Genomic DNA, 26474 nt, shown 5'->3' with positions numbered 1-26474 from the left:
TGACTGAAAGGTGCACCTGTTGGGACATCGAGTCTCTGTAGTAGCCTTGTATGGTGATTACTGAATCACAGTATCACGGAACTCTGGTAGCTTGTACATGTTGCTGCGTTTGAGCCTGGGGAGTAACTGCTGAAATCTATCTATTTGATTTCTTCCTGACATCTGTGTTCCTTTCATACTTCTTTCTCATTTTTTCACAATTCTCTTTACTTCCATCTCTTTTACTTTCTATTTCTCTCTTTCTTTATCTGTCTCTCGAAGGAGAAGTGAATTATTGCAGAAATTTTACTGTAAGGCTCACTTGGCCGCACCTGGATGAGTTTTGAGGGTTGTGGAGTAGCCGCTGAGACCCAAATCCTATCCAGGTTCCTTATTGATCTTCCGTTTTTAATATGGTACCTTTGTCTATTAAAGAACAGCTTAGTGACAAAAAGATTTTGATAAACCAAGCTGTTAAGAATGATATCATTCACTAGCTCTGCACACGTCCTAACTCCGAAAGAATCGAGGATATCCATTCTATGTAACACAAGCAACACATTGTGAGAGCCTGAGTTATGAGCTGCCGTAGTTGATATCGAAACAACTAAACGTCAGTCACATGAGTTTTAATCGTTAAAAACATGAGTTTGAATGGAATATATTTACCTCCGCCACCAAAGGTGGATGGAGGTTATGTTTTCACTCCTGCTTGTTTGTCTTGTCTGTCAGTGAGCAGGATAGCGCACAAACTTATGGACAGTTTCGGATTCAATTTGGTGGACAAGTTGGGTGTGTGACAAGGATGAATTGATTCGATTTTGGTGAAGCTCCAAATCCAGATCCGGCCTATCAGTGGGATTATAAAATGTAAACTGTTCAGCCTGACGGAGGTATGTGCTCTACTGAGTGTCGTTCTAGTTCTGCGCTGCTACTCGCAGCCATTTGCTGCATATAAAAGCAGAAGAAGAACTGAACAAGCTGTACTCGAAGGTTGTGACAGGGAAGTGCACCTTTAAGGCTGGTGAACGTGGCAGAGGTAAACACATGTCTGTGCTTCTACATGCACTGGAAAAGTATGAGTACAAATAATGAAAAGCTGACGGTGCATGCTCCAAGAAGTACCGAGTATTGTGATAAGTTTGTACTGCTAAGGTCTATTATTGCAAAGTGTTGTAAAAATTTCTGTATACCCCTTATATTTTCATACAGACATGATACGTCCACTGATATTCCAAAGTCTGTAAGGATAGCAGGACTACATCTAATCTGTACCATCATCACCCCCCTTGGATACATCACATGCTTTATTGAAGATATCACGATCATTGAACAAGTAATCACAGAATAGATGAATAAAGGTGTTGATATTCCAACATACGTGTTGCACAGCTGGCTGTACATGCATGATAGATCTCAAAAGCGATAATTTGGTTTGACTTGAATTGAAACAGTTTGTACCTTTAAACGTCCATGTTCATCATCCGCAAACCCGTTAGGAGTCAGTCAAGATGGCCGATTATGTAATTTGAATCTTTCCTGCAGCCTTTGTTTGGTAAAGTTTTTCCATTCTTGCATGATGTGCAGGTGGCCGAGGAGGGCTTGGGAGGTTTTCACTGACTTATCGCAGATACATCGTTTAATTGTATTTTTGAAAGAGATGCAATGGAAGAGGAACGGGTTCCGAGTTTAGGTTATGCACCTGTTTCAATGCAATGTTATGAAGAGCACTAAGTATTGGACAATTGGCAAAATATTTGGTGGGAATTAAATATTTTGAATGCTTTGAGGGTAGGCAAGTGGGTTCGCTGATACCTCCCTCACCCCTCCTCCCCAATCTATGCAAGTTAATCCCCCTTCTATAATTCTGGTGAATAAAAAGAATGCTCGTCATTTGGCAACCTATTCCTACCGGTTCCTATGCTCCTGTGCAATGCCATTATGGTTGAATTTTGGTCAGTTTAAATAAATTCTACTTGAAACTCGGAGAGCACACTCACCTACAGCAATTTTTTTAATTTTGTCCCAAATGAATGTTGGACAAACTCAAAACACATCGTTGGCATATGCTATCATTCACCATGATATTGTAAGATGATGAGGTACCTGCTCGCATTGATGGTTATCACACCTGGTGTCAATAACAATAAGAAAAACATTACCCTGTGTTGTCTTGAGAAACAAGGACATGGGCGGGGTTAACCAGCGGCGAATATGATTGGTTGCGATAACGTAAAATGCCATAATATTTTATCCAACTACTGTACTGCTAAACGGAAGAGTTTTTGAAAGTGTTAAAAAGACAATTGGTGTTCTACTGCATTCAAGTATACAATTCAATTAAAATAAAACAAAGATTTTTTTGAGGTTGTAGGAAAAAAAAAATTCTGAAGTTTACCACCATTGACACCATCTTATTTAACATGTTACATGAGTTGTTTGTGTCCTTTATGACGTCGCTAAAAACAGTCGCTTTCCTGTTTGGAATGATTTTCCATTTTGTTTCCCTGCCAGGTAGGCAGACAAAGTAAGAATAACTATCTCACTCCTCTCTACGCATGTGCGATGAGGACTAATTCTGAGCCAAAGTTAGTTTTCTGATTCATGTGTCCGATTCGTGCTCAAATATATAACATTCATTTGAAATGAAGTTGTTCCTCAATCATAAACTGACATTTGTAAAAAGAAGGCCGACATTTGTCGTTTCACGTCTGTAGGCTAATGATAATTCCATAGTTGGATTAGCTCGAGACAAGCATGAGACATATTTATGAGGGAGGCAGGTACAACACGACAGCGATATACGAAGTAGTGATGAGCATGCAGTGGGGGCTTGGGAGGGCAAATTTGGAGTGCGTGGGGTGGGGAGGAGAGATATCTAGTGGATGGGGAGAGGGTTTAACATAAGATCTTGCGTTTGCAGAGAGACAAGGCAAGGACATCAACAGAGGTAAGGCTAATGGACAAAGTGGTGAGATAATAGAAAGAGGGATCAAGTGAGAGTGACAGAATGAGTAAAGAGAATGGGAAAGGACATACTATACAGACAGACAAGCTAAAAGCAATAACAGTGCACTACTTTTAGTACAAAGATAGAAAAGTTTATACTGTAAGGCAGGGACAAAGAGAGAGAATGTGACTCGTACATGAGTGAAGAGCATATACTCATGAAGAATGATGAGTTTTGAGCCTACTCCGCAGCCATTACGTCAATCTTCGGACTGATATAGAAACATGGGCAGGTGCCAGGGTCCGATTCACGATCTGTGCCTAATATAGTCTGGCTACTTGTCACAGTCCTGAAATGGTAGGAGTGATGGACGAGGATATAGTCGGACAAATACTGTACATTTAAAATATAATTTATCCAATTCTTCTTGCTGAAAACCAGCCATACCTTTATATTTTGCAATTATTGAATTCATTTTTTGAAAAAATTCGCATGATCCATATTATTCCTCACATTGAGCCCATTCTGTTCATCTGGAGGCCGAGATGTGGAGCTATGTGCATGCTCTGATGGTCACGGGCCTTTGCTTGGTACTGGTTCTCTTCCCCGGTGGAGTCATTGTGCACGGTGTCGATGTTCCTGAGGCTGAGTCAGCTGACGATGCAGGTTGGAAACTTTGAAATTTTATCAAAACTTGTGTTATTTCCCCCAGAATCCCCCAAACTACTTGTTTGACAAGTCCTCCTTTGTTTCACTTTGATTGCATAATGCTTATTTCCCCTCTATAGCTTCCATCTTTTCCTTAAACAGAATCTGTTGCCGATTCCCCTGTGCCCTTGGAAATCGCAGCCAAGGACTCGTGCTCCACACACTGTCCTGCTGGTCTTCCTGGGCTACCGGGACATCCAGGACCTGCAGGAAGAGACGGACGGGATGGGCGAGATGGGAGGGATGGAGAGAACGGAGAGCGTGGTGATCGTGGGGAGATAGGTAAGGAAAACCTACCGTATTCATGAAGCATTTACAATTTATATTTGTCTCTACACAAAATATTAACTTCACAATTTTTTTCTTTAACCTTTGACAGGGCCAACCGGACCAAATGGGCCTTCAGGTATTCCTGGTCGTTCAGGTCCCCCTGGCCCTTCTGGTCCTGCAGCTGTGGGTCCTGCGGTTGTTGTCGGAGGACCAGGAGTTGGTGTGGGAGCACGTGCCGCCTTCAGTATGGCTTTGGACCAGCGAAATCCTCAAACCGATGTTCCTATACGATTTTCTAAGGTGTGGAGGAACAGATAAGAGTGAGATGATGAGCTGGATTGACTGCACCCAGGGAGTGCAAAAGAAGAAATGTAGTTAATGCAAGGCTCGATATTAACGGGTGTCCAGGGCACCTAATTTTACAAGTGTTTGGGTTTTGGATGCCCGGTCGGGCACCCTCAGTCGCATAATGAACATCAATTTTGTCCCCAAATTTACGATCACCATGATCGGAGCGACAAGGTTTTTGAAATCCACTTCGTACGATGAAATATTGGCAAATTTGAATTTGATGACAAAAGCTCAGATGATTAAAAAAAAAGTTATGGCCAGGACAGACAGATACACACACACACACAGAAGTGGTTGGAAAACTCCCGTTTCCCACTGTGTGGAGGGAGGGTAGAGCACCCTAAGAAAAAGTTAATGTGGAGCCCTGGTTAATGCACAATCCATTCCATTGGGACCATACTCTACGCAGAGCATTGGTGCTCAACCGCCCAGGAAACTGCCTAAGCAGTCTCCTGGGCTATTTGGCACAATCCTGGATGGGTCACCACTCTGCCACAGGATACTCAAATGGCACAATCATCCCAGCAAGCTGGTACTCATTTTGCCAACCTCAGAAGGATGACAGGCTGAGTCAACCCCACCTGGAATTAATTCAATAGGATGCAGGATTTAAACTCAGGACCCCAGGATCCTAAGACCACAACCCTAACCATTAAGCCAACACCAGGCTGGTTAATGCAAAAGATGAGTGTTAAACTAGTTCCAGTACTCACAAAGGCAATCATTTGTACATGAGTAATATGATTACTGGAGGGTGTAATTGAGAGTGAGATGTGTAATCAATTAACATAATATTATCGTTTATGCATTCATATCAGGTGTTGTATAACGTGCATGGACACTATGACGTTGGCACGGGTCGCTTCACGTGTCCTGCTTCAGGTCTCTACCTCTTCACATATCAGCTGACGGTTTACACTCACAACGTCAAGGTATTACACTCAGTCACCATCACACCTCTCCTCAAATTTATTCTTCTTCCTCATTTTAGTGTTTTCAGTCATATTTTAATTTGCATTCCAAACAATCTGTGAATGTCCACTAACATTTGGTACTTGTTGGCCTTCATAGAAGTACTCGTAAAGTACCCACCCCTGGGTGGGTCGAGTTTGTGCATCACTGGCTGAAAAAAGTGTAGTCTGTGTTTTGCAAGAAGACTGTAGATGCTTGCGTGGTGTGCGCTTAAAAGGTTCTGGATGGTCTAACTAAAGTGTACGTTCCAATAGTAGTTAGTGTCAAAGGGGTCAAAAGGGTCCAATCTCTCATGCGTGTAAAAAGGGTCTAAAAAGGTTCAAGTGGTCTAAAACTCTCATTGGTCAAGGATTCACGCTGTCGAATCTGTCTGTAGGGTGTAAGGGGTCTAAAGGGACTTAAGGGGTGTAAAGGTCTAAAGTTTCTCAGGATTCAAAGGGTGAAAGAATATAAAGGTGTCTAAAGTGTTGAAAGGGTCTTGAAGGTAAAAGTGGTCTTATAAGGTCTTGGGGGTCTTAAAGATATTGTGGGTCTGAAGGGTCTTGGGGGTATCAAAGCGTCTCAGGGGTCTTTAGTGTTTTGGGGGTCTTTAAGGGTCTTCAAAGGTCCCTTCAAAGGAACCTTGAAAGACCTTTCAAAGGAAGGGGTCTCAGCAGTCTAAAGGGCTGAAAGGTACATTCCAATCGTACTTATAGTGATTAATAAATGTATATGGAGTCAGGAAGCAACTGACATTCAAACAGTATGTAATTAATAGACATAGTCACACGGCTTCACTGACGGCTTCACAGACGCTGTTTTTCATATATATATATATATATATATATATATATATATATATATATATATATATATATATATATATATATATATATATATATATATATATATCCATATATATATATATATTGTTGCGGGCCGGGAACCGGTGGCGAGAGCGACTGCGAGATGGGGGAAATTACGTCGTCTCACACCAGACTCCCGGAATTGTAGGCCGTCGCTCACGGATAATTCAGTGAGGCAGCGGGTCGCTTAACCGACCATGGATGCCAATACCTCCACCGCGTACCATAGGGTCTTTTTGTCCAGAACCAATTTACCTAATTAACCACGCGGTGCCATCGACCGGGGAACCACACCCTCGGTACGCCTTGCCTGATCCAGATCACTCTACCAACTACCAACCACATTTCCGGATTGGATGCAGCCGAGCGGAACTACCAAGGACGTACTGGCTAGAATGAACAGAATATCGGGAATAAAGACCTGCCTAAAACTCAGATCCGAACCATGCTGGACCAATGAAGGAAAAGACGAGAACGAACTGGGAACATTTCTACAATCATTTATTTACAATAAAGTGAGGAAAAATATGTGGCACAGGAAACAGGTTTATTGGGGATGTTATGCAGGGGAAGATGAGAGAAAGATGTTGTGCGACAATTTTACAGCAACTTACAAAGGAGACACAGAGCAGACTTGTCGCGAGAATAAAACAGGCAAGATTTACAATGATCAAATAAAAACATGCAATTCTACTTAAAGACGGCGCTACACACTCAGACCAAAATAAACCCAGATGTATAGCAAAGGACCTTTTGCAGCCAGAGTGGGAGGTGAGCTGAGATCGCAGTTCTTTCGGGTACCTGAATGTTGGAGGTACGGGATGCTCCGTGGTGCGGCGCCTGTCAATGGTCGTGCGGCTCGGTCCACAGCCGCCCTCGTGGAGACCATTCTGTAAAGGACCCCAGGTCGAGTAGAGCGGAGTCTGAGGCGGGGATCAGGGCTGTAGACAGGACCCTACGAGAGACCCGGTCAAGGTCGGGTCGAGGTCTTCCCAGCTGTCTCACACTCGAAATGAACGACCCCCAAAGAGCACAATCACTCCACGACCTTCCTCCTTTCTTTCACCATCAGCCGACTAACTGTCTCACTCCAAAGCTCTGCTCAAGACGACTCACTTTCCAGCTCACTCTCAAGACGACTCACTTTCCAGCTCACTCTCAAAGACTACTCACTTTCCAGCTCACCAGACTACTCACTTTCCAGCTCACCAGACTACTCTGAACGAATGGTGTCGTAATTTATAGATCTCCCTCAGTGGGGAGGGGCCTTGGTGAAGCCGACGTCACTGTTCGCCCTGATTGGACGGGGCTTCCATGGGGCCGCCCTTTCTGGGCGGGGTTTCAGCTGTACCGGGAAGCCTGCCCACTCCACGCGTGTTCAAACTCACCAAAAAGGTACTACACAAAGATTCTGCCTCGGAAGCGAGTCACTGGTTAGGCGAATAGGCGAACACACGCTTGTTCAGCCCATGCGAGAGTAGCAGGTGAGATGAAGGTGTGAGGAGGCAGAGGGTACCCTGGGTCGTCGTGGATGGCATATAATGTTTTATTAATCGAACTAAAAAAACATCGCAACGCACCCCAGTATCTTCCCACTACACACAAGGATGGGTTCTATCTACACATATACATAACGGAATAACTGACTTTGGGACAACTATGTTTGTATGTATACGGTTCCTAGAACCGTAACAATATATTGTTGTAGTTTCCCGCCCGTCGGCGTGTGACCGACCGTGTCTAATCAATAGCGGTTGCTTCGCCCACCGAACGGACTATCCAGTCGTGACTTTCTGGAACAACGCCAGAAACCAGTCACAGGTGGGTTTTTAATCCCACCACGGCCCAGTCCGTATTCCAACCGCGCGAAATAGGGTCAATCGCCGAGTGTCGATATCCCTAAGTGCCCCGCGCGGGTAACCTACTGAGGGACCGTACCTCGGCGAAGGCCTGCTTGGACACGAACCGCTTCAGCGGTCCGTTCCGTTCTGGGATAACCGAGCAGGTATTGTCGCCAGACCTCGCAGGACCCGATTCTATTTATCGGTTATTTAAAAACCAACTAATATTCCGCAATACAAGATGGCATTTCAATGGGGGAATGGACGCAACGAACAGGTTGACATTCACACAAAGACATTTATTATAATAAAGCACATATGCAATTAAACAAGGCAAAACATGTATGCAATTATACAAGCAACAAAGGCACGACAAAAGAACTACAACCGTCTACTTATTATGTACAGTCACTTGCACTTAACAGCAGTTCCTACTTATTAGACGGGCCCACGGACACACATACGCACACACACACGCCCAATAAATGGTGGGAGAGGCCTTTAATAGCGGGCTCCAGCTCAGAGGACAGGTGAGCTGAAACCCAGAACCTATCTCGAACCTCTCCACCTCGTGTGGTCTTCAAGTTTGTCCGGTCCCGGGCTCCAACGAGAGCGAGCTGGATCCAATCGCCGAGCCGCGGTCCTTCTCGAGCTCCCGCGAATCCTCCCACGCTTCTCAACACGTGCTGGTGAGACGAGGCACCGATCCTTCCCGTCGATGCGTCGCTTCCCCGAGGAACCACCTCCAAGAAGAGGTCGATGAGTCGCACCAAGCCGGGAACCAAAATGGAGAACAAAGAGCTCCACGAACCAAGAAGAAGCCACCACTTGCAGCTCGATCCGAACTACCGGCTTAACAGGGCAGCTTGAAGCAAAAAGCTCTCCCGAGCCAAGCAGAAGCCGAAGCTCACGGAACCGTCAAAGCAAAGACCCTCCAAAAAGCCTCTTCTCGAGCCAGGCCTCAGCCGAAGCTCACTGAACCAGCCAAAGCAAAAAGCTTCCGAAGGCCTCAACCCTAACCCAAGCCAAACATGACCCGACAGTCTGCTGAACGGCTACTCTCTACTCCCTTCTCCTACTCTGCCCAGGGGGTTTCACTCACACAATGCGTGCTTTCCAGCACGCATTTTGCCACACTCGCAACCACGCACACCGGGACATTCACACTGGGGATTTGTGCCACAAGGGGTCCCGGGGCCTTCATAACCCCCAAGCTGCACGTGGACCCGTCCGCAACACTCGCCCCCTCCGCCTCGCAAGGCTCGACCGGACTCACCTCGTCGCGATCTGCCTCAAGGGGGCACACCTCCTCCCCTCGCTCCCGACGGAGGCCATCCTGCCGCTTGCATCGGGTCCCAACACATTCCTCAAGCTCAACCCCATTGTCCCTCACTACCTCCATGTGTGTGTGTTCGTCCTTTGTGTCGTCCACTTCACCCCCTCTCTCCTCTATCTCCCGTGTCTCTGTTATTTCTATTTCCTGCGTCTCCGTCGTTGTCACCGCTACCTCCTTTATCATTTCCTTTTCTTCCTCGCTCCATTTTCCTTCCCATTTGAGTCGTTCTCCCTCTCTGAGCCTCTTTAGTTGTTCGTTATCATTCCGGAGCTTTTCCATCTCTGTGGACTCAAATTTTGCTGTTTCCTTGAGTCGGTTAGTTTCAAACTCGTTTTCTTTGTGTTTTCTACCCCACCGTCTCTCATGTTCTTCATTCTCCAATCTGTTAGTTTCCTTCAATTGGTTAATCTCCCTTTTCCTGTTTCATTCCTTGTTCTTTCACTATCTCCTCATACTCCAACCTCGTTGTTTCCTTTTGTTTTTCAGTTTCAAATTCATACTCTTTTTGCTTTTTATTCCACTGTCTCTCTTGTTCCTCATTCTGCAATCTCGTAGTTTCCTTAAATTGGCTGATTTCCTTCTTTGTTTCATTCGTTCTTCTTTCACTACTCTTTCTTTGATCTCATTTTTTAATCTTGCCTTGGCTTCCATCTGTTCGATCTGCACAGTGTGGTTCCTTAACGTTTCATTCTCCGTTCTCGTTCCTTCCTCTCTCAACATCCTCAGCTCGTTTTGTAACCCCGTCTCTTTGTTTTGGTGTTAGTTTTTTTTCTAATTTCTAATTTCTAAGTTTTTTTTCTAATTCCTCTCTCACCTCCTCACACTCCAACCTTGCTTTGCATGCTTCCCTCCTGACTTCGTCCATTTCTCTCCTGTATTTATTTAGGTATTCCAGGCGATCCTCTTTCAGCTCCTGAACTTGTTCCTGTGCCTCGGCCAATTCAGTTTGCAATGTAATGCCGTCGCACTGCCTCGCCTGCCATTCCCCCGTGGTTTGAACCGGTGGGCGGGAGCGCTTCCCCTGCCGTGCTATGCGGCTCGTTGCACTATTAATAGCGGTCCACTCATGCCTCGTGCCGCACTGAGGTGCGGCCGCGCCGCCATCTTGCGACTCCGAGTTTGTTTGCCGGGAAAGTTCCTGCACAGGCCGCTCCCACTGCCGACTATTCGTGGTGCAGTTATAATAATAAAACGGAGAACCAGGTACATTGTTGCATCGCGTATTTCCCAACCTTCTGGAACTGGTCCAACCCGTATGGCGATGGCGTCTTCAACCATGGATTCTATTAACTCTACATCCATTAACCCCTGCTCCCGTTCGCCCCGAACCGCCATCCTGCTAAACGGAAATAATTTAAAAGCTCATTTTTTTAATGGAACCGGAGGGTCGCCTCGCACACCCTTGATCCCTCATTGAACTGCCCCATCTTGCACTCGGAATATAGTTGGTTTTTAAATAGCCGATAAATAGAATTGGGTCTGGCAAGGTCTGGCGATAATACCCGCTCGGTTATCCCAGAACGGAACGGACCGCTTAAGCGGTTCGTGTCGATGGCAGGCCTTCGCCGAGGTACGGTCCCTCGGTAGGTTACCCGCGCGGGGTACTTAGGTATATCGATATTCGGCGATTGACCCTATTCCGCGCGGTTGGAATACGGACTGGGCCGTGGTGGGATTAAAAACCCACCCGTGACTGGTTTCTGGCGTGTTCCAGAAAGTCACGACTGGATTGTCCGTTCGGTGGGTGAAGCGACCGCTATTGGTTGGACGCGGTCATTCGCACACCGACGGGCGGGAGATCTACAACAATATATATTATATTATATATATATATATATATATATATATATATATATATATATTGTTGCGGTTTTCGCGCCCGCCGGCGTGCGACGGCCACAACACTCGAATCGCGGCACGTCGCCCACCGGACGGACAATCCAGTCGTGACCCTCTCGGACTAACGCCGGGAACCAGTCACGGGTGGACCTTTCGGTCTCACCGCGATCGAGCCAATCAGCCCCCGCGTGGGATAGGGTTGCTCGCCAAATTCGAACTACCTAAGTACCCACGCGGAGGGTAGACCGGGCGATCGCACCTCGCCGCAGGTCGACTTCGGACACGGGCCACTTAAGCGACCCGTTCCGTACTATCAGAATAACCGAGCGGTGTTATCGTCGACCTCGACGGTTCGATTAATTATCGGGCGTATTCAGCCCACTACCAACCCTTTACGTGAAGCAAGATGGGGATTCAATGGAGGAAAAGACGAAGCGAAGCGGGAGAACAGTTCAACAATAAAGCACATTTATTCTCGGCACACGGGAAGCACACAAATACAATTCCACCAAATGCACACAAAAAAAAAGAAAACACAATTCCATTTACACAAAAAGCAAACATAAAAGTGAAAACACAGTGCAGAGCTAATACCGACTACCGAGCACACGGCAACACTTATACAATTCTACTTCACAGACGGCGCCGACAACACATACCCAAAACCAAGGAAAAGAAATACCCCAAGAATGAGGTAGGCCTGGGGCCGAGACCGGGTCGGGCCTACCCGTCTGGTGATGAGACGCGGAGCGGCGATGGCCCCGCAACCCGCGGGCCTCGTGGACAGTGCCTGGCAGGGGGTGGGAACGGGGCCCCCTTGGTCGCACTATCTCAGCGCGGGGGAAACAGGAGGGGGTTGCTGATGCTCGGGGTATAGAGGATCTTTATTATGTGCGACGAGCGTCTCCACCTCGGCCAGGTCGCGCTGTCGGCCTCCCTCGGGTGCAGCTTCCTGCACGACGCGAGCACCCCCTCGTCTGGTGTCGCCGCCTTTCCACAGCTCCGTCCCCTCCGTTCCGACTCCAACACACACGACGAGCAGCTCCACCGCCCGCGAAGTCTTGACCCTCTGCTTCCGACTCTCCTCTTCTTGACTCTCCGACCGACCTCTCTGAACTCTTCTTTGGACTCCCCCTTGCGACTCCTTCTGACTGACGAACACCGTCCTTTTATCCCCCCGTAACTTCGCCTTTGACCCCCTCCCTTTGACCTTTCACCTCGCTCCCCATTGGCCCGAGAAAAAGTGGGCGTGAAGGCTTTTTGATCCACAAATTTGCATATATCGATCGCCCTGGGGGCGGGGCCAATTCGCCCCTCGCTCACCGATTGGACGGCAAAAAGTGGGCGTGTGTCGTTTTTGATCCGTTTTTGAAGCAGAAAATCCGTGGTTTTGTACACGCTGTTCAACGTGCGCCCTACACGAGTCCAGCATCGGTGCCCATGAGTGGCGCGAGATGACGGTGATGCGATGGTGGCGAGTTGTGACGGTAAAGGTCGTGGCTGTTGTGGTGAAGCGGTGGTTGTGGTTGGTGGTTGGTCCAAAATAAAGATAGTGAAAGAAAAACGGCTATCCTGAAGAGTCGCAGCACGCATAAATGACATGTATTCCCACTAGACAACGGGTTTGGGCCTAACTACACATGCACTTACCGAGATACCTCACCTAAGGGACCTGAATGGTGGTTTGCGAATCTGGTAACCACAACAATATATATATATATATACACACACACCTGGTGTTGGCGCAGTGGTTAGGGCAGCGGCTTGGGATCCAAAAGGTCCTGAGTTCAAGCCCCGTTGGGCCACTGAATTAATACACCAGGGGGTTGACTCAGCCTGTCATCCTTCCGAGGTCGGTGAAATGAGTACCAGTATACTGGGCCGGTGTATACCCCGGTTAAAATAGGTGTACCATATCCCTGTGTCGTAAGAGGCGACCAGGGTTGCGTCAGGAAGGGCATCCGGCGTAAAATATGTGCCAAATCACTGTGCGGATCATACGGATGATCCGCTGTGGCGACCCCTAACGGGAGCAGCCGAAAGAAGAAGAAGAAGAAGAAGAAGAAGAAGAAGAAGAAGAAGAAGATATAGATAGATATATATATATATATATATATATATATATATATATATATATATATATATATATTGTTGTGGTTACCAGATTCGCAAACCACCATTCAGGTCCCTTAGGTGAGGTATCTCGGTAAGTGCATGTGTAGTTAGGCCCAAACCCGTTGTCTAGTGGGAATACATGTCATTTATACGTGCTGCGACTCTTCAGGATAGCCGTTTTTCTTTTACTATCTTTATTTTGGACCAACCGCCATGATCACAACCACAACATCAACCACCGACCACAACCACCGCTTCACCACAACCGCCACGACCTTCACGCACACCTCACAACCGTAGCATCGCCACCGTTCTTGCCCTGCTGTGGGTACCGGTGTTGGACTCATGCAGAACGCGCGTCGAACAGCGTGTACAAAATCACGGATTTTGTGCTTCAAAAACGGATCAAAAACGACACACGCCCACTTTTTGCCGTCCAATCGGTGAGCGAGGGGCGATTTGGCCCCGCCTCCAGAACGATCGATATATGCAAATTTGTGGATCAAAAAGCCTTCACGCCCACTTTTTCTCGGGCCAATGGGGAGCGAGGTGAAAGGTCAAAGGGAGGGGGTCAAAGGCGAAGTTACGGGGGATAAAAGGACGGTGTTCGTCAGTCAGAGAAGAGTCGCAAAGGAGAACGAGAAGGAGTCGAGAACGAGAAGGAGTCGGAACGGAGGGGACGAGTGTGGAAGACTGGAGCCCGAAGCCTGCAGTGGCTGGAGAAGCTGAAGAGAGTCGGACGAGGGGGTGCTCGCGTCGGTGCCAGGAGCTGCACGCCCGAGGGAGGCCGGCAGCGCGACCTGGCCGAGGTGGAGACGCACACCAGGGATAATAAAGATCCTCTATACCCCGAGCATCAGCAACCCCCTCCTGTTTCCCCCCGCGCTGAGATAGTGCGACCAAGGGGGGCCCCGTTCCCACCCCCTGCCAGGCACTGTCCACGAGGCCCGCGGGTTGCGGGGCCATCGCCGCTCCGCGTCTCATCACCAGACGGGTAGGCCCGACCCGGTCTCGGCCTCAGGCCGCCTCATTCTTGAGGGTATTTCTTTTCCTTGGTTTTGGGTATGTGTTGTCGGCGCCGTCTGTGAAGTAGAATTGTATAAGTGTTGCCGTGTGCTCGGTAGTCGGTATTAGCTCTGCACTGTGTTTTCACTTTTATGTTTGCTTTTTGTGTAAATGGAATTGTGTTTTCTTTTTTTGTGTGCATTTGGTGGAATTGTATTTGTGTGCTTTCCGTTCGTCGCGAATAAATGTGCTTTATTGTTGAACTGTTCTCCCGCTTCGCTTCGTCTTTTCCTCCATTGAATCCCCATCTTGCTTCACGTAAAGGGTTGGTAGTGGGCTGAATACGCCCGATAATTAATCGAACCGTCGAGGTCCACGATAACACCGCTCGGTTATTCTGATAGTACGGAACGGGTCGCTTAAGTGGCCCGTGTCCGAAGTCGACCTGCGGCGAGGTGCGATCGCCCGGTCTACCCTCCGCGTGGGTACTTAGGTAGTTCGAATTTGGCGAGCAACCCTATCCCACGCGGGGGCTGATTGGCTCGATCGCGGTGAGACCGAAAGGTCCACCCGTGACTGGTTCCCGGCGTTAGTCCGAGAGGGTCACGACTGGATTGTCCGTCCGGTGGGCGACGTGCCGCGATTCGAGTTACGTGGCCGTCGCACGCCGGCGGGCGCGAAAACCGCAACACTGGTGTCAGGTCGTGCGATACAAATTCATCGCCCTCCTCGCGGCACTGGTATCGGAGAACAGGAAAACGGGCTCTCCTGTCTCCGGCTAAATTTACGGGAATCGGTCCAGGGGTGAGAGAAGCGATCCCCGATTCCCTCCAAATTACGAGCGAGCAAATTAACCCTTCACGAGAAGCAAGATGGCGTCTCAAGGCGAGCGGGAGCCGGGGGTATTAGAAATGTATATGTGTAATAATGTAGAGTCCATGGTCCAGGATGGAATCCCCGAGCAGGAAATGTTGATTGTGCAGGAACACGGACTCGCCCAACTGAACCCAGGGCCCGAGGTGGGTGCGGCAGCGGCCGCGGTGTATGACACCTCCCCCTCTCCACCAAGACCCTTCCCCAACCCTTGCCGAAACGGCTCAGCTGAGTGCATCCAACATGGCCCAGCTATGCGCCATGCTGGCGGCAATGAACGAAAAGATGAATGCGAAAATGATCGAAAAAATGGATGCAAACACAAATGAAATGAAAAACGAAATGAAAGACATGAACAAGCAAATGAATGAAGTGAAAACGACGATGGATGCGAATACACAACAAATAAACGAAAAGATGGATACAAAAATGAACGGAATGGAAACAAACATGAAAGAAGAAATGAAAAAGCTGCGGGGTGAGACGCAGAACATGGGCCGAAGCCTGCAGGCGGGCATGAAGGCCGTGACCGGGGAGATAAAAATGGCGACTCCACGTGTGGGAGCAAACGAGCTGGGTGGGGGTGCAACGGCTGACAGGCCCGCGGTGGAGGCGGGTGAAAAAATAATTCGTGGAACGTGTTGGGCGAGGGTCGTGACGATGACCGAAAGGGAAAAATTAAATGGGGAGACCAAAACGTGTGAGACGAGACACGAGGTGACGACAACAGAAATAATAGTTGAGACAAGGGAGGTAAAGGGTGAAGAGTTGGCAGAGACACGGGAGATGGGAACGATAGAGGGAAGACTACACGATGAAGACGGGGTAAGTGACGCGCACGCACACACGGAGGTAGTGGAGGACAATGGGGTTGAGCTCGCGGAGCGTGTAGGGACCCGGTGCGAGCAGCGGGATGGCCTCCTCCAGGAACGAGGGGAGGGAGTATGCCCCCTTGAGGCGAGTCACGACCAGGTGAGTTCGGTCGTGCTTTGCGAGGTTGAGGGGACGAGTGCTGTGGACGGGTGCACGGAGAGCTTGGGGGGTGTAGAGGCCCCGGAGACCCTTGTGGGGACACGAATCCCCAGTGTGGTTGTCCCTGTGTGTGTGGTGCAAGGTGTGAGTGCGTCCCCGTGTGTGGAAGCGACCCCGTGTGTGAGTGGTGTGGTGGCGATGGTGCCAGAGTGCGTGCTTCCCAGCACGCCGGGTGTGGATGGGGCACCGTGTGTGAGTGAGGCCGTGTGTGTGAGTGAAACGGCCAGTATGAGTGAGGCACCACGTGTGAGTGGTGTGGTGGCGATGGTGCCGGAGTACGTGCTTCCCAGCACGCCGTGTGTGGATGAGGCACGGAGTGTGAGTGAGGCACCGCGGGTTAGTGCCCCCGCGTGTGTGGGTGAGGCACCGTGTGTGGAAGAGACCGCGTGTGTGAGTGTCGCCGTGTGTATGAGTGAGGTACCGCGGGTGAGTGCCCCCGCGTGTGTGGATGAGGCACGGTGTGAGAGTAGTGAGGCACGCGTGAGTGAACGGCCGTGTGCAAGGTCGCTGTGTGCAAGGGAGACCGTGTGTGTGAGAGAGCGGTATGAGAGGGAGATGTCGGTTGGCATGCGGGAGCACGCAGCCGCGTCTCCCCGTGTGAATGTGATGGAGTGGACTGTGTGCGTCGTAACACGCAGGTGTGCGTGGGTCGAATGGCGACGACGGCGACATGGGAGGAACGAAAGCCGAGTAGCGGCTGTAGTTGTTTCGAGGACCGTGCCGGGTTCACCCAGCAGTGAGCACGCGGTTCGTGCTGAGCAACGCACGAGACCACCACGTGCTCGCTTGCGAGAGTGAAGTCCCGGTCCGGAAACGCACGCGGTGGATTTGCCGATCCCGCGGACGGACAAAGTTTAGGCAGGTAAATGGATTTGGACCGGACGGGTTCTCCACGCGATCGTGTGTGTTAAGCTCCAACGGGCAAAGCACGTGCGTTCGCGTGGGGAACCCCTCGAGACGTGGGGCTTGTGTTTTTTTTCTGCGCACGGTGACGTCATGGCTGCACGTGGGGTTGGAATCCGGCAGGAGGGGTATCTCTGCCGGATGGCACCGTCCAAGGAGGGACGAGGAACACGTGCAGCTGCATGACGTCACGGACAGGTGCAAAGTGCGCGAGCTCTGAGTTGCCGCGCAGGTGCTGCGCATGAAAGAAAAAAAGAAAGGCAAGCCTCACTTTCGGGTGCACAGGATTCCTGGGCAAGGGGTGGAGACCCCCTTACCTGGGCACAGGATGAAAACTAGTTAGGGGGAAGGGTTAGCTTAGTTAGACCGACTTCATGGGGCAGGGGTAAGTCCTCATGGAGTCCGTGGAATGGATTAGTTAGAGGGATTTAGTGAGCTTTAGGTTGGGAAATAAAATGATTTATTTGGAGACAGTGACTGACAGTGAATGTGTAGAGGGGACGTAGTTTAGCTACGTAGGTTAAAAGGAACGTGCTGTAGTTTAAGGGACGACGTGGGAGCACGAGTTAGTTAGGGGATGTAGTTAGAAGAATGGCAGAGTTCAGCGGTGAGTGTGTTGAAGAGTTGGTGAGTTGTGAGGTGAGTACATGGTGAGTGAGTGAGGCCAGCGGGTCTGTGTGAGTGGAGCGAATGGGGAATGCATGGTGCGATGAGTGATTGGGGGGAGGAGTGACTCCTGCCCAAGGGACCCCGGGGTCAGAGTAAAGTGGGTTAGCTGGGTTAGTCAAATTGAAAAATGGAGGTCGTTTTGCTGTTGGTGGGAATGTAGGCTCGAGACCCATTTGGAGGGGTGCAGGAGCCCTGTTGACGGGCTTGGGAGCGTGGCTGCGAAAGGTGAGTATCGCTGAGTGGGTACCCCGGGCACCAGGCTAGTCGGCCGCGGTAGGCCAAGGGCCCATGGGGGGCCGGGATAGAGTAGTGGGCACGGGTGCGCCTGCTTGGTGCGGGGGCCCGGGGCGCCATTAGCCGCGTGGGCAGTGTAGTGGGCACGGGTGACCCTCGGAAAGGGGCCCGGGAGGCCGGCCTGCCACGTGTGCGTTTCAGGGGAGGTGCCATGGGGGGCACTCCCCAGTGTTAGGGAGCTGGTAGGCTCAGAGGCAGTGTAGTGCCCGGGGGTGCCATAGCGGGAGATTCGGCAGAGGGTCGTGCCTGCCAAAGGGAGCCACGTGTCCCAGCCAGGAGACCGTGTGAGGGCACGGAGAGAAAATTGGGGGGCGAGGCCCGAAATTGTAAGGACACCAACACAGGCGACGGGGATCTGGGTTGTTAGAACCAATAGTTTAAGCGAGAGGCGCTTGTTGAAAGCCCCGGGGTAGTTTAACAGTTAAATGGTTAGGGTAGATTAGGAGATGTACCCCTCCGCACCATCCATCCCCTCGCTCTCGTTGTGGGCCGCTGGACCCACTTTGGGTTAGATCGCCGAACTCTGGGGAGGCCATTCTGAGGCTTCGTTGGGCCTCGACACAGGACGTTAGCTCTCCCTTATTCCCCTCCGGGAAGGGAACGTAGGGGTTGGGAGTAGGCTTGGTGACAGAATAGGTTAGCCGAACAAGGACGATAAAGGGGGTTAGGGGACGATTTATAGTGGGGAAGTAAAAATAAAAACAACAAAAAAAAATAAGTTGGGGCTAAATTGGGGTTTGACAAATTAAGGGAGTGGGTATGTACAGTGACAGGCAAAGGCGATAGGTTGGGAGGGAGACAGGTAGGTAGGTCCGAGCCCGCCCTCCAAGTGGCCAGCACCACCGCACTCCCTCCACCAACCTCCACTGAACGGCAAAGGCTGGCCAACTTCATCGGCTGGCCGTGTTTTGCTGCAAGGCAGAGGCCGGCAAACTTCATCGGCAGTTGTTGTTGTGCTGCAAGGCCTGTACCGGCCAGTTCATCTGCTGGCTGTTTTTCTTCGAGGCCTGTGCTGGCCAGTTCATCTGCCGGCTGTGTTTGCCTGCAACGGCCTGGTTCTGCGGGCTGAGTTTGCCTGCAGCGGCCTTCTTCTGCGGGCTGTGTTTGCCTGCTGCCTTTGCCATGCCATGCCACTGCCCACGTTCACCAGCCCCGTTCAATTTTGCTTCACCCCCCCCCCCTGTTCATTTCCATGTGCGCCAGGATCCGCAAAGCAACAGTTTGCAAGCTGCGAGAACTGCCCTGTTGGCAGCTACAACACGGGCCTGCAGTGGCGGCCCGTGCACCGTGTTTGTGTTCATCCATCCATTCGTTGTGCTCATTGCGTGTGCCACTTGAGCTGGCACGGAGACTGCGTTGTGCAGCCCAAGCACCGTTGTGGTTCACTGAGTTCAGTTCAAAAGGGAAGGCCTTGGACTGCGTGTGAGCAGCCAGCCACGTTCCCTGTCACCTGCATTGTTTGAGCCAGAGACTGCATGCGGGCAGCCTGGCTCCCTGCTAACTGCTTTTCTTTTGCAGAGTTCAATGATCCTGGGCCATGGTTTAGTGTAAAATTTGTAAGTTAAGGTTAAGATGTACTGTAAATATGAGTGCGCCCCCGGCATGTTTGTCTTAGCACCGGCAATTTTATTTAAGTCGTCCGTATGAGTGAGTTTGTTTGGATAGTTACGCAGCCCTCAGGTTATTTATTTTGGGGACACGAATACCATGAATGTCGCACTCAGGGATCCGTAGGTAAAATGTACTAGGGGAAAACTACACATGATGGCACACGAAAATTTGACGACTCGGGACGAGTCTGTAAAAAGGGAAGGGGGTAGTGTTGTGGTTACCAGATTCGCAAACCACCATTCAGGTCCCTTAGGTGAGGTATCTCGGTAAGTGCATGTGTAGTTAGGCCCAAACCCGTTGTCTAGTGGGAATACATGTCATTTATACGTGCTGCGACTCTTCAGGATAGCCGTTTTTCTTTTACTATCTTTATTTTGGACCAACCGCCATGATCACAACCACAACATCAACCACCGACCACAACCACCGCTTCACCACAACCGCCACGACCTTCACGCACACCTCACAACCGTAGCATCGCCACCGTTCTTGCCCCGCTGTGGGTACCGGTGTTGGACTCATGCAGAACGCGCGTCGAACAGCGTGTACAAAATCACGGATTTTGTGCTTCAAAAACGGATCAAAAACGACACACGCCCACTTTTTGCCGTCCAATCGGTGAGCGAGGGGCGATTTGGCCCCGCCTCCAGAACGATCGATATATGCAAATTTGTGGATCAAAAAGCCTTCACGCCCACTTTTTCTCGGGCCAATGGGGAGCGAGGTGAAAGGTCAAAGGGAGGGGGTCAAAGGCGAAGTTACGGGGGGATAAAAGGACGGTGTTCGTCAGTCAGAGAAGAGTCGCAAAGGAGAACGAGAAGGAGTCGAGAACGAGAAGGAGTCGGAACGGAGGGGACGAGTGTGGAAGACTGGAGCCCGAAGCCTGCAGTGGCTGGAGAAGCTGAAGAGAGTCGGACGAGGGGGTGCTCGCGTCGGTGCCAGGAGCTGCACGCCCGAGGGAGGCCGGCAGCGCGACCTGGCCGAGGTGGAGACGCACACCAGGGATAATAAAGATCCTCTATACCCCGAGCATCAGCAACCCCCTCCTGTTTCCCCCCGCGCTGAGATAGTGCGACCAAGGGGGCCCCGTTCCCACCCCCTGCCAGGCACTGTCCACGAGGCCCGCGGGTTGCGGGACCATCGCCGCTCCGCGTCTCATCACCAGACGGGTAGGCCCGACCCGGTCTCGGCCTCAGGCCGCCTCATTCTTGAGGTATTTCTTTTCCTTGGTTTTGGGTATGTGTTGTCGGCGCCGTCTGTGAAGTAGAATTGTATAAGTGTTGCCGTGTGCTCGGTAGTCGGTATTAGCTCTGCACTGTGTTTTCACTTTTATGTTTGCTTTTTGTGTAAATGGAATTGTGTTTTCTTTTTTTTGTGTGCATTTGGTGGAATTGTATTTGTGTGCTTCCCGTGTGCCGCGAATAAATGTGCTTTATTGTTGAACTGTTCTCCCGCTTCGCTTCGTCTTTTCCTCCATTGAATCCCCATCTTGCTTCACGTAAAGGGTTGGTAGTGGGCTGAATACGCCCGATAATTAATCGAACCGTCGAGGTCGACGATAACACCGCTCGGTTATTCTGATAGTACGGAACGGGTCGCTTAAGTGGCCCGTGTCCGAAGTCGACCTGCGGCGAGGTGCGATCGCCCGGTCTACCCTCCGCGTGGGTACTTAGGTAGTTCGAATTTGGCGAGCAACCCTATCCCACGCGGGGGCTGATTGGCTCGATCGCGGTGAGACCGAAAGGTCCACCCGTGACTGGTTCCCGGCGTTAGTCCGAGAGGGTCACGACTGGATTGTCCGTCCGGTGGGCGACGTGCCGCGATTCGAGTTACGTGGCCGTCGCACGCCGGCGGGCGCGAAAACCGCAACAATATATATATATACATATATACATGCCTGGTGTTGGCGCAGTGGTTAGGGCAGCGGCTTGGGATCCAAGAGGTCCTGAGTTCAAGCCCCGTTGGGCCACTGAATTAATACACCAGAGGGTTGACTCAGCCTGTCATCCTTCCGAGGTCGGCGAAGTGAGTACCAGTATACTGGGCCGGTGTATACCCCGGTTAAAATAGGTGTACCATATCCCTGTGTTGTAAGAGGCGACCAGGGTTGCGTCAGGAAGGGCATCCGGTGTAAAATATGTGCCAAATCACTATGCGGATCATACGGATGATCCGCTGTGGCGACCCCTATCGGGAGCAGCCAAAAGAAGAAGAAGATATATATATATATATATATATATATATATATATATATATATATATATATATATATATATATATATATATATATATATATATGTGCTAAAGAACACTAGAAGGTGCCATTAAGTCCTCCTTCATGCCCTTTTTTGTCATAAAACACACCGTTTTCTGATAATTGTTGGAGAATGCCTTGCAGGTATCATTTATTGGTGGCCATTTTTTCCCCTCCCAGGGCATTCTAATACCTTGTTCAAGTGTTTCCATTGTGCTGTTGGTATTTTGGAAGTCACCTCTGTCTGTAGTTCTTGTTTGTCGGTTAGTCTATCTTGTGGCATTATTAAAATCAGTCAAAATGGTCTTCGGCCAGTCTTTTGGAAGTATTACATTTCTGCATCTCAGCAAAAGGATTGCATTTTCTTTGTTTCCCTCATTTGAGGGTATTGCATCTGGGTCCATTTGTTTGTTTGTTTGTTTGTTTGTCTGTCTGTCCACACATAATGTGCTAATGTAGGCCACAATCGCCACCTGTGATAGCCAATATTGCATGTTATCTTTTTTCAATCGACTACCTCAATGAAATACATCTATAAAGTACGTACAATTAAAATGCAAGTAGCCTATGTCGACAAAGGATGTGCTATTAGAACGTGCATATGTCGTGACTCGAGAAGGTATGGAATGTGAGTATCACACTCGGTCTGTACAATACAACCGAAAAGGTCTGTTTAAACATAAAGTTACATCATCAATGCATCTTATACACACCACACAAACACACCAGCACTTAAACACCACTCAAAATACACCACATAAAATACACGACAAAAAATAAGTCTTGGCACAAGTCTGCTATCTTTCCGGTAACCTCTACCACCGAAGGTGGACGGAGGTTATGTTTTCACCCCTGTCTGTCTGTTTGTTTGTCTGTGAGCAGGATATCTCAAAAGTTGTGGACGGATCGTATGAAACTTGGTGGAAACTTGGGATCTCTGCCAAGGATGAATTGATAAGATTTTGGTGAAGATCTGGATCCGGATACTAGAATTTTTAAAGTTATTCTTCACCTTTGAGTGATAGGGCTAAAACCGATATGTACAGTTTAGCACGATATCTCAAAAAGTTATAGATAGATTCAGACGAAACTTGATGGACACATTGGGTGGATGACAAGGACAAATTGATTAGATTTTGGTTAAGGTCCGGATCCGGATCTGGTCTATCAGTGGGATACAAAACGTAAACTTTTCAGCCTTGCGGAGGTATGCACTCCACCGAGTTCCGTTCTAGTTTGATTGTGTAATGTGGAAAATAACCATGGCCAGTGAAAATGATGGAATTTGATGTCATTCTCTTTGAGCCAACAATGGTGAAAAGATCTGGTCAATCCTCAGCGTACTGCCATTACAATATACCTTCGACAACAATCAGATGAGCTGGGGCCACTCGGTCCTAGAAAGAAGCCGCTGCAATGTTAGTGAGCAGGAGGAGCTGTGGTGGAACCCATCTGTGTGCTTATCTGCGTAAGAGTGACGCACTAAGTCCTTCAGCAGTGGCAACTGCATCAAGAGGGTCTTAACATTCCACAGTGGCTGTGGGTGTGTCGAGAATGCCACAATTAACATAAACACGCCAAGGTATCGACATCTTTCTTTCACACAAAACGTACTTTAGAAATACATTACGGTCAAAGTTTTTCAAATTCTAATCCTATTTCTCAGCCAGGTGGATGGATACCTTCTTGAGCTTTTGTTTGTTCTTTTTGTTCTTTGCCAGGTGGCATTGTATCACGATGGGCGACCTGTTCTCTTCACTTATGACCAGTTTGAACATGGGGACACAGACCAAGCAGCGGCTACTGTGTTACTCGCGATCAAGAAAGGTGACCAGGTAAGTTATCATTCACTATTTAAATCACCCTGATTTAATTTATTTTTTCATTGATGGTACAGGGAGGGATAAGCCCATAGCTACACACATGCTCCTTCCTCTCCGCCACGGTAAAGACAGTGCCTGACACCTCACTCCTAGGAGACTGACGATGACGAGGCCATTGAAGGTTCCAATAGGGTGAGCAGTGGTGGTGTACTGCTCTTGGTCAGCTGATAAAAATTAGGAGACCACCGTTGGTTTTAGTTCAAGGTTTTCCTACTCCTTGGTGGATAGCCTTCTTCATGGTCATCGAAGTCCTCCTCCCTGGAGCAGTCTGGTTTTAAAGGACCATAGACCCTCCTTTCACGTCTCCACCACTTGTTGAAACTGTCTGCATGAGAAACCAGACAGGAGAAGTTTAGCTCGAAAAGTGCCATTTGAGATGCTGGCCACTTTCCGCTGATTCAATCATCCCAAGTTATTTGGACCCTCACACCCCTCTCCCCCTTTCCTCATCCAAAAATGAATATATCCTCAATTACAATCATTGAAGCGTAGTTTGCGATATTGAGTTTCCAGCAATGTGAGAGTTGAATATGACGATTAACCAGACTAGCCAGTGTAATGGTTGGAGCGTCTGTTCTGAGTCTTGGAGGTTGGCGGTTAGAACCCTGACCGAGTCATAAAGACTTAAAAAATAGTACGTGCTGCTTCCTTGCTCGACAATCACCATTTAAAAAGGATAGAGCACAAGCAGCCATAGGTTGGCAACCGTTGCACAGGCTTGATGGGCCTAATGGTCTCCTCCTGCATTGAGGTTCCTTGAAAATGAACATATACATATTATTATACAGTACTCCAATTTGAGTGTCTTGCTAGCAGAGGTGATGCACCGTAGTCATAGTCAGTTGGAAGCACGACAGGTCACGACAACAGGTGAATGCCAAAAAATAAAAAATTGAGTGTAAAAGCACAACATAAATTATTTATTTTAATCATGTCAACTGTGAACATGTCATAGGAATGCCCAAAACTGTCACCCTCACACCTGTAAAACATGTGCTGAACATTCTGAAGGGAAGTGGTTCGCGTCTGAAGTGAATGATCTGAACCGAGACATGATACCAAGTTTGCTTTGAGCGGAAGGACCATCTCCTCTGTTGGAAAGTGTAAACAAAATCAATGGTCCATCAATGTGACCGTTATCGGTTATTTTGACCGAATTGAAATTTTTTTTCTGGATTCTACGCTTCATGGGGGTGGGTACACCAGGGGATGCAATTCTGTCGGGATTTGCATCGTATGATCAATTTGAAGCTGCCCAATGTATAAAGTGACCAGTTCTTCTAAACTACGGTATCCCGCCAAGCCTCATGGAAAACTCAATGTGTAAATGAACTTCATGGGAGGTTTCTCCTCATCCACAATCTTCCTTGAATATGTCGGTTTCCATGTGGCTTTCACCTGTTTACCTACATGAAAATAAATAAATAAATAAATACATCTCAATGGGTTTTTTTTTCAGCGGATTATGAAACTAGAGGGCATGCAGGATGGCCTAGAGGTACCCACACTCACTTCGAACCTATCTAGCCTGGGTTTGAATGCCGACCCAGCTATAAACTGTGATCCCGATGTTTCACAGGTAGGGCGATTCATCAATGTGTATGCCATTCCTCGGATGGACGTTAAACGGGGGTCTCGTTGGCCGGCATTAGTTGGTGGACGTTAAAAATCCCAAGGTGTCCTTCATGAAGAGTAGACGAACGATCGCCGGCACCCCTAACATATTACAAATTCTACTCTAACTACTGTTGGGAAGGCAATGGCAAACTACCCAGTATAACCCTTTCCAAGAAACTGCTTCTGCAGCACTGATGCTCTGTAACAAGAGTACGGGACATCAGAAGGAGAAGGAAACTCGTGGATTGGTGGACTACGTCTACAATTGAAGAATGTACATTTTAATGTGATTTATGAATCAAACTCATACCATTGATGTTTTTCAATGTTCACCCAGTAACATGTGCTATGTTGGGGTGTGCAGGTGTGGTTGCAGATTTATGGGGGTGCAGATTATGCAGGTATCTACGCAGACAATAACAACGACTCCACCTTCTCCGGTGTGCTGCTCTACCCTGAATGACCATAACCTTGTCTACAACTTTCATTCTGAAGGATTCTCTTCACCAATTAAAAACAATAACTCTATTACTTGTACATCTTTCCTCGTTGTCCTTGTTCTGTGTGGATGACATTCATGAATACACAACATAAAGATAACAATTTCCGACGCATTTTGAAAAACCTTCACTTTTGAGGAGTTATTTCATTTTGGATGGTGGTTTGTTTGGAATTCAAGCCTTGAGTGGAAAAATAAGTTTTAAATTTTTAGATCCTCGTGGAGGATCTCAAAGTCTTACTCACGTTGTTGTTCTTCATCTTCTTCTTGTGGACTTTTTTGTTTCACAGTCTACAGTTTTCATCGAAACTTCCTGAAACTTGGCGTATATATGTAAAAATACCCTGCGCAGACATTAACCATCTCCGATTTTGAAAATTCCTCCGAGAAAAAAAGCTATGACGTTAAAATATCTCCGCTAATGGGAATCGCCTAAAAAATTATCTCCGAAACTTGGCAAGCTTTTTGAATTCTGTTTGTGGGAATCGAACAGGGCATTGGCAGAGATGAATTACCGCATATATGATACATCACTATGACGTCATTCCTATTTTTTGACATTTTTTGTTTCACAACCCAGAGTTTTCATCGGATCTTCGTGAAACTTGCCATGCATATGCAGAAAGCC

General features: G+C 48.7%; 1 protein-coding gene across 2 annotated transcripts; it reads left to right on the top strand.

The window, feature by feature from the left end:
- The first annotated feature begins 2775 nt into the window (after positions 1 to 2775).
- Positions 2776 to 25875, top strand: LOC147021531 (complement C1q tumor necrosis factor-related protein 2-like). 2 transcript variants are annotated; one of them, XM_085891562.1, is made up of 7 exons: positions 2776 to 2929; positions 3469 to 3595; positions 3779 to 3919; positions 4017 to 4207; positions 5077 to 5190; positions 23569 to 23682; positions 25712 to 25875. In XM_085891562.1, the coding sequence occupies exons 2-7, from the start codon at positions 3475 to 3477 to the stop codon at positions 25808 to 25810; spliced, it is 780 nt and encodes a 259-aa protein (XP_085747688.1). In that variant the 5' UTR covers positions 2776 to 2929; positions 3469 to 3474; the 3' UTR covers positions 25811 to 25875. The 2 variants fall into 2 exon arrangements, with proteins under 2 accessions (XP_085747688.1, XP_085747687.1); XM_085891561.1 differs by having other exon boundaries at positions 3740 to 3919.
- The last annotated feature ends 599 nt before the right edge of the window (positions 25876 to 26474 follow it).

This window comes from Eptatretus burgeri, chromosome 8 (assembly GCF_056783735.1).
Source record: "Eptatretus burgeri isolate ZD-2024b chromosome 8, Ebu_testis_v1, whole genome shotgun sequence".
Taxonomy (NCBI): domain Eukaryota; kingdom Metazoa; phylum Chordata; class Myxini; order Myxiniformes; family Myxinidae; genus Eptatretus; species Eptatretus burgeri.
Note: the sequence above shows the minus strand (reverse complement) of the source record. Positions and strands in the feature narration are given on the sequence as shown.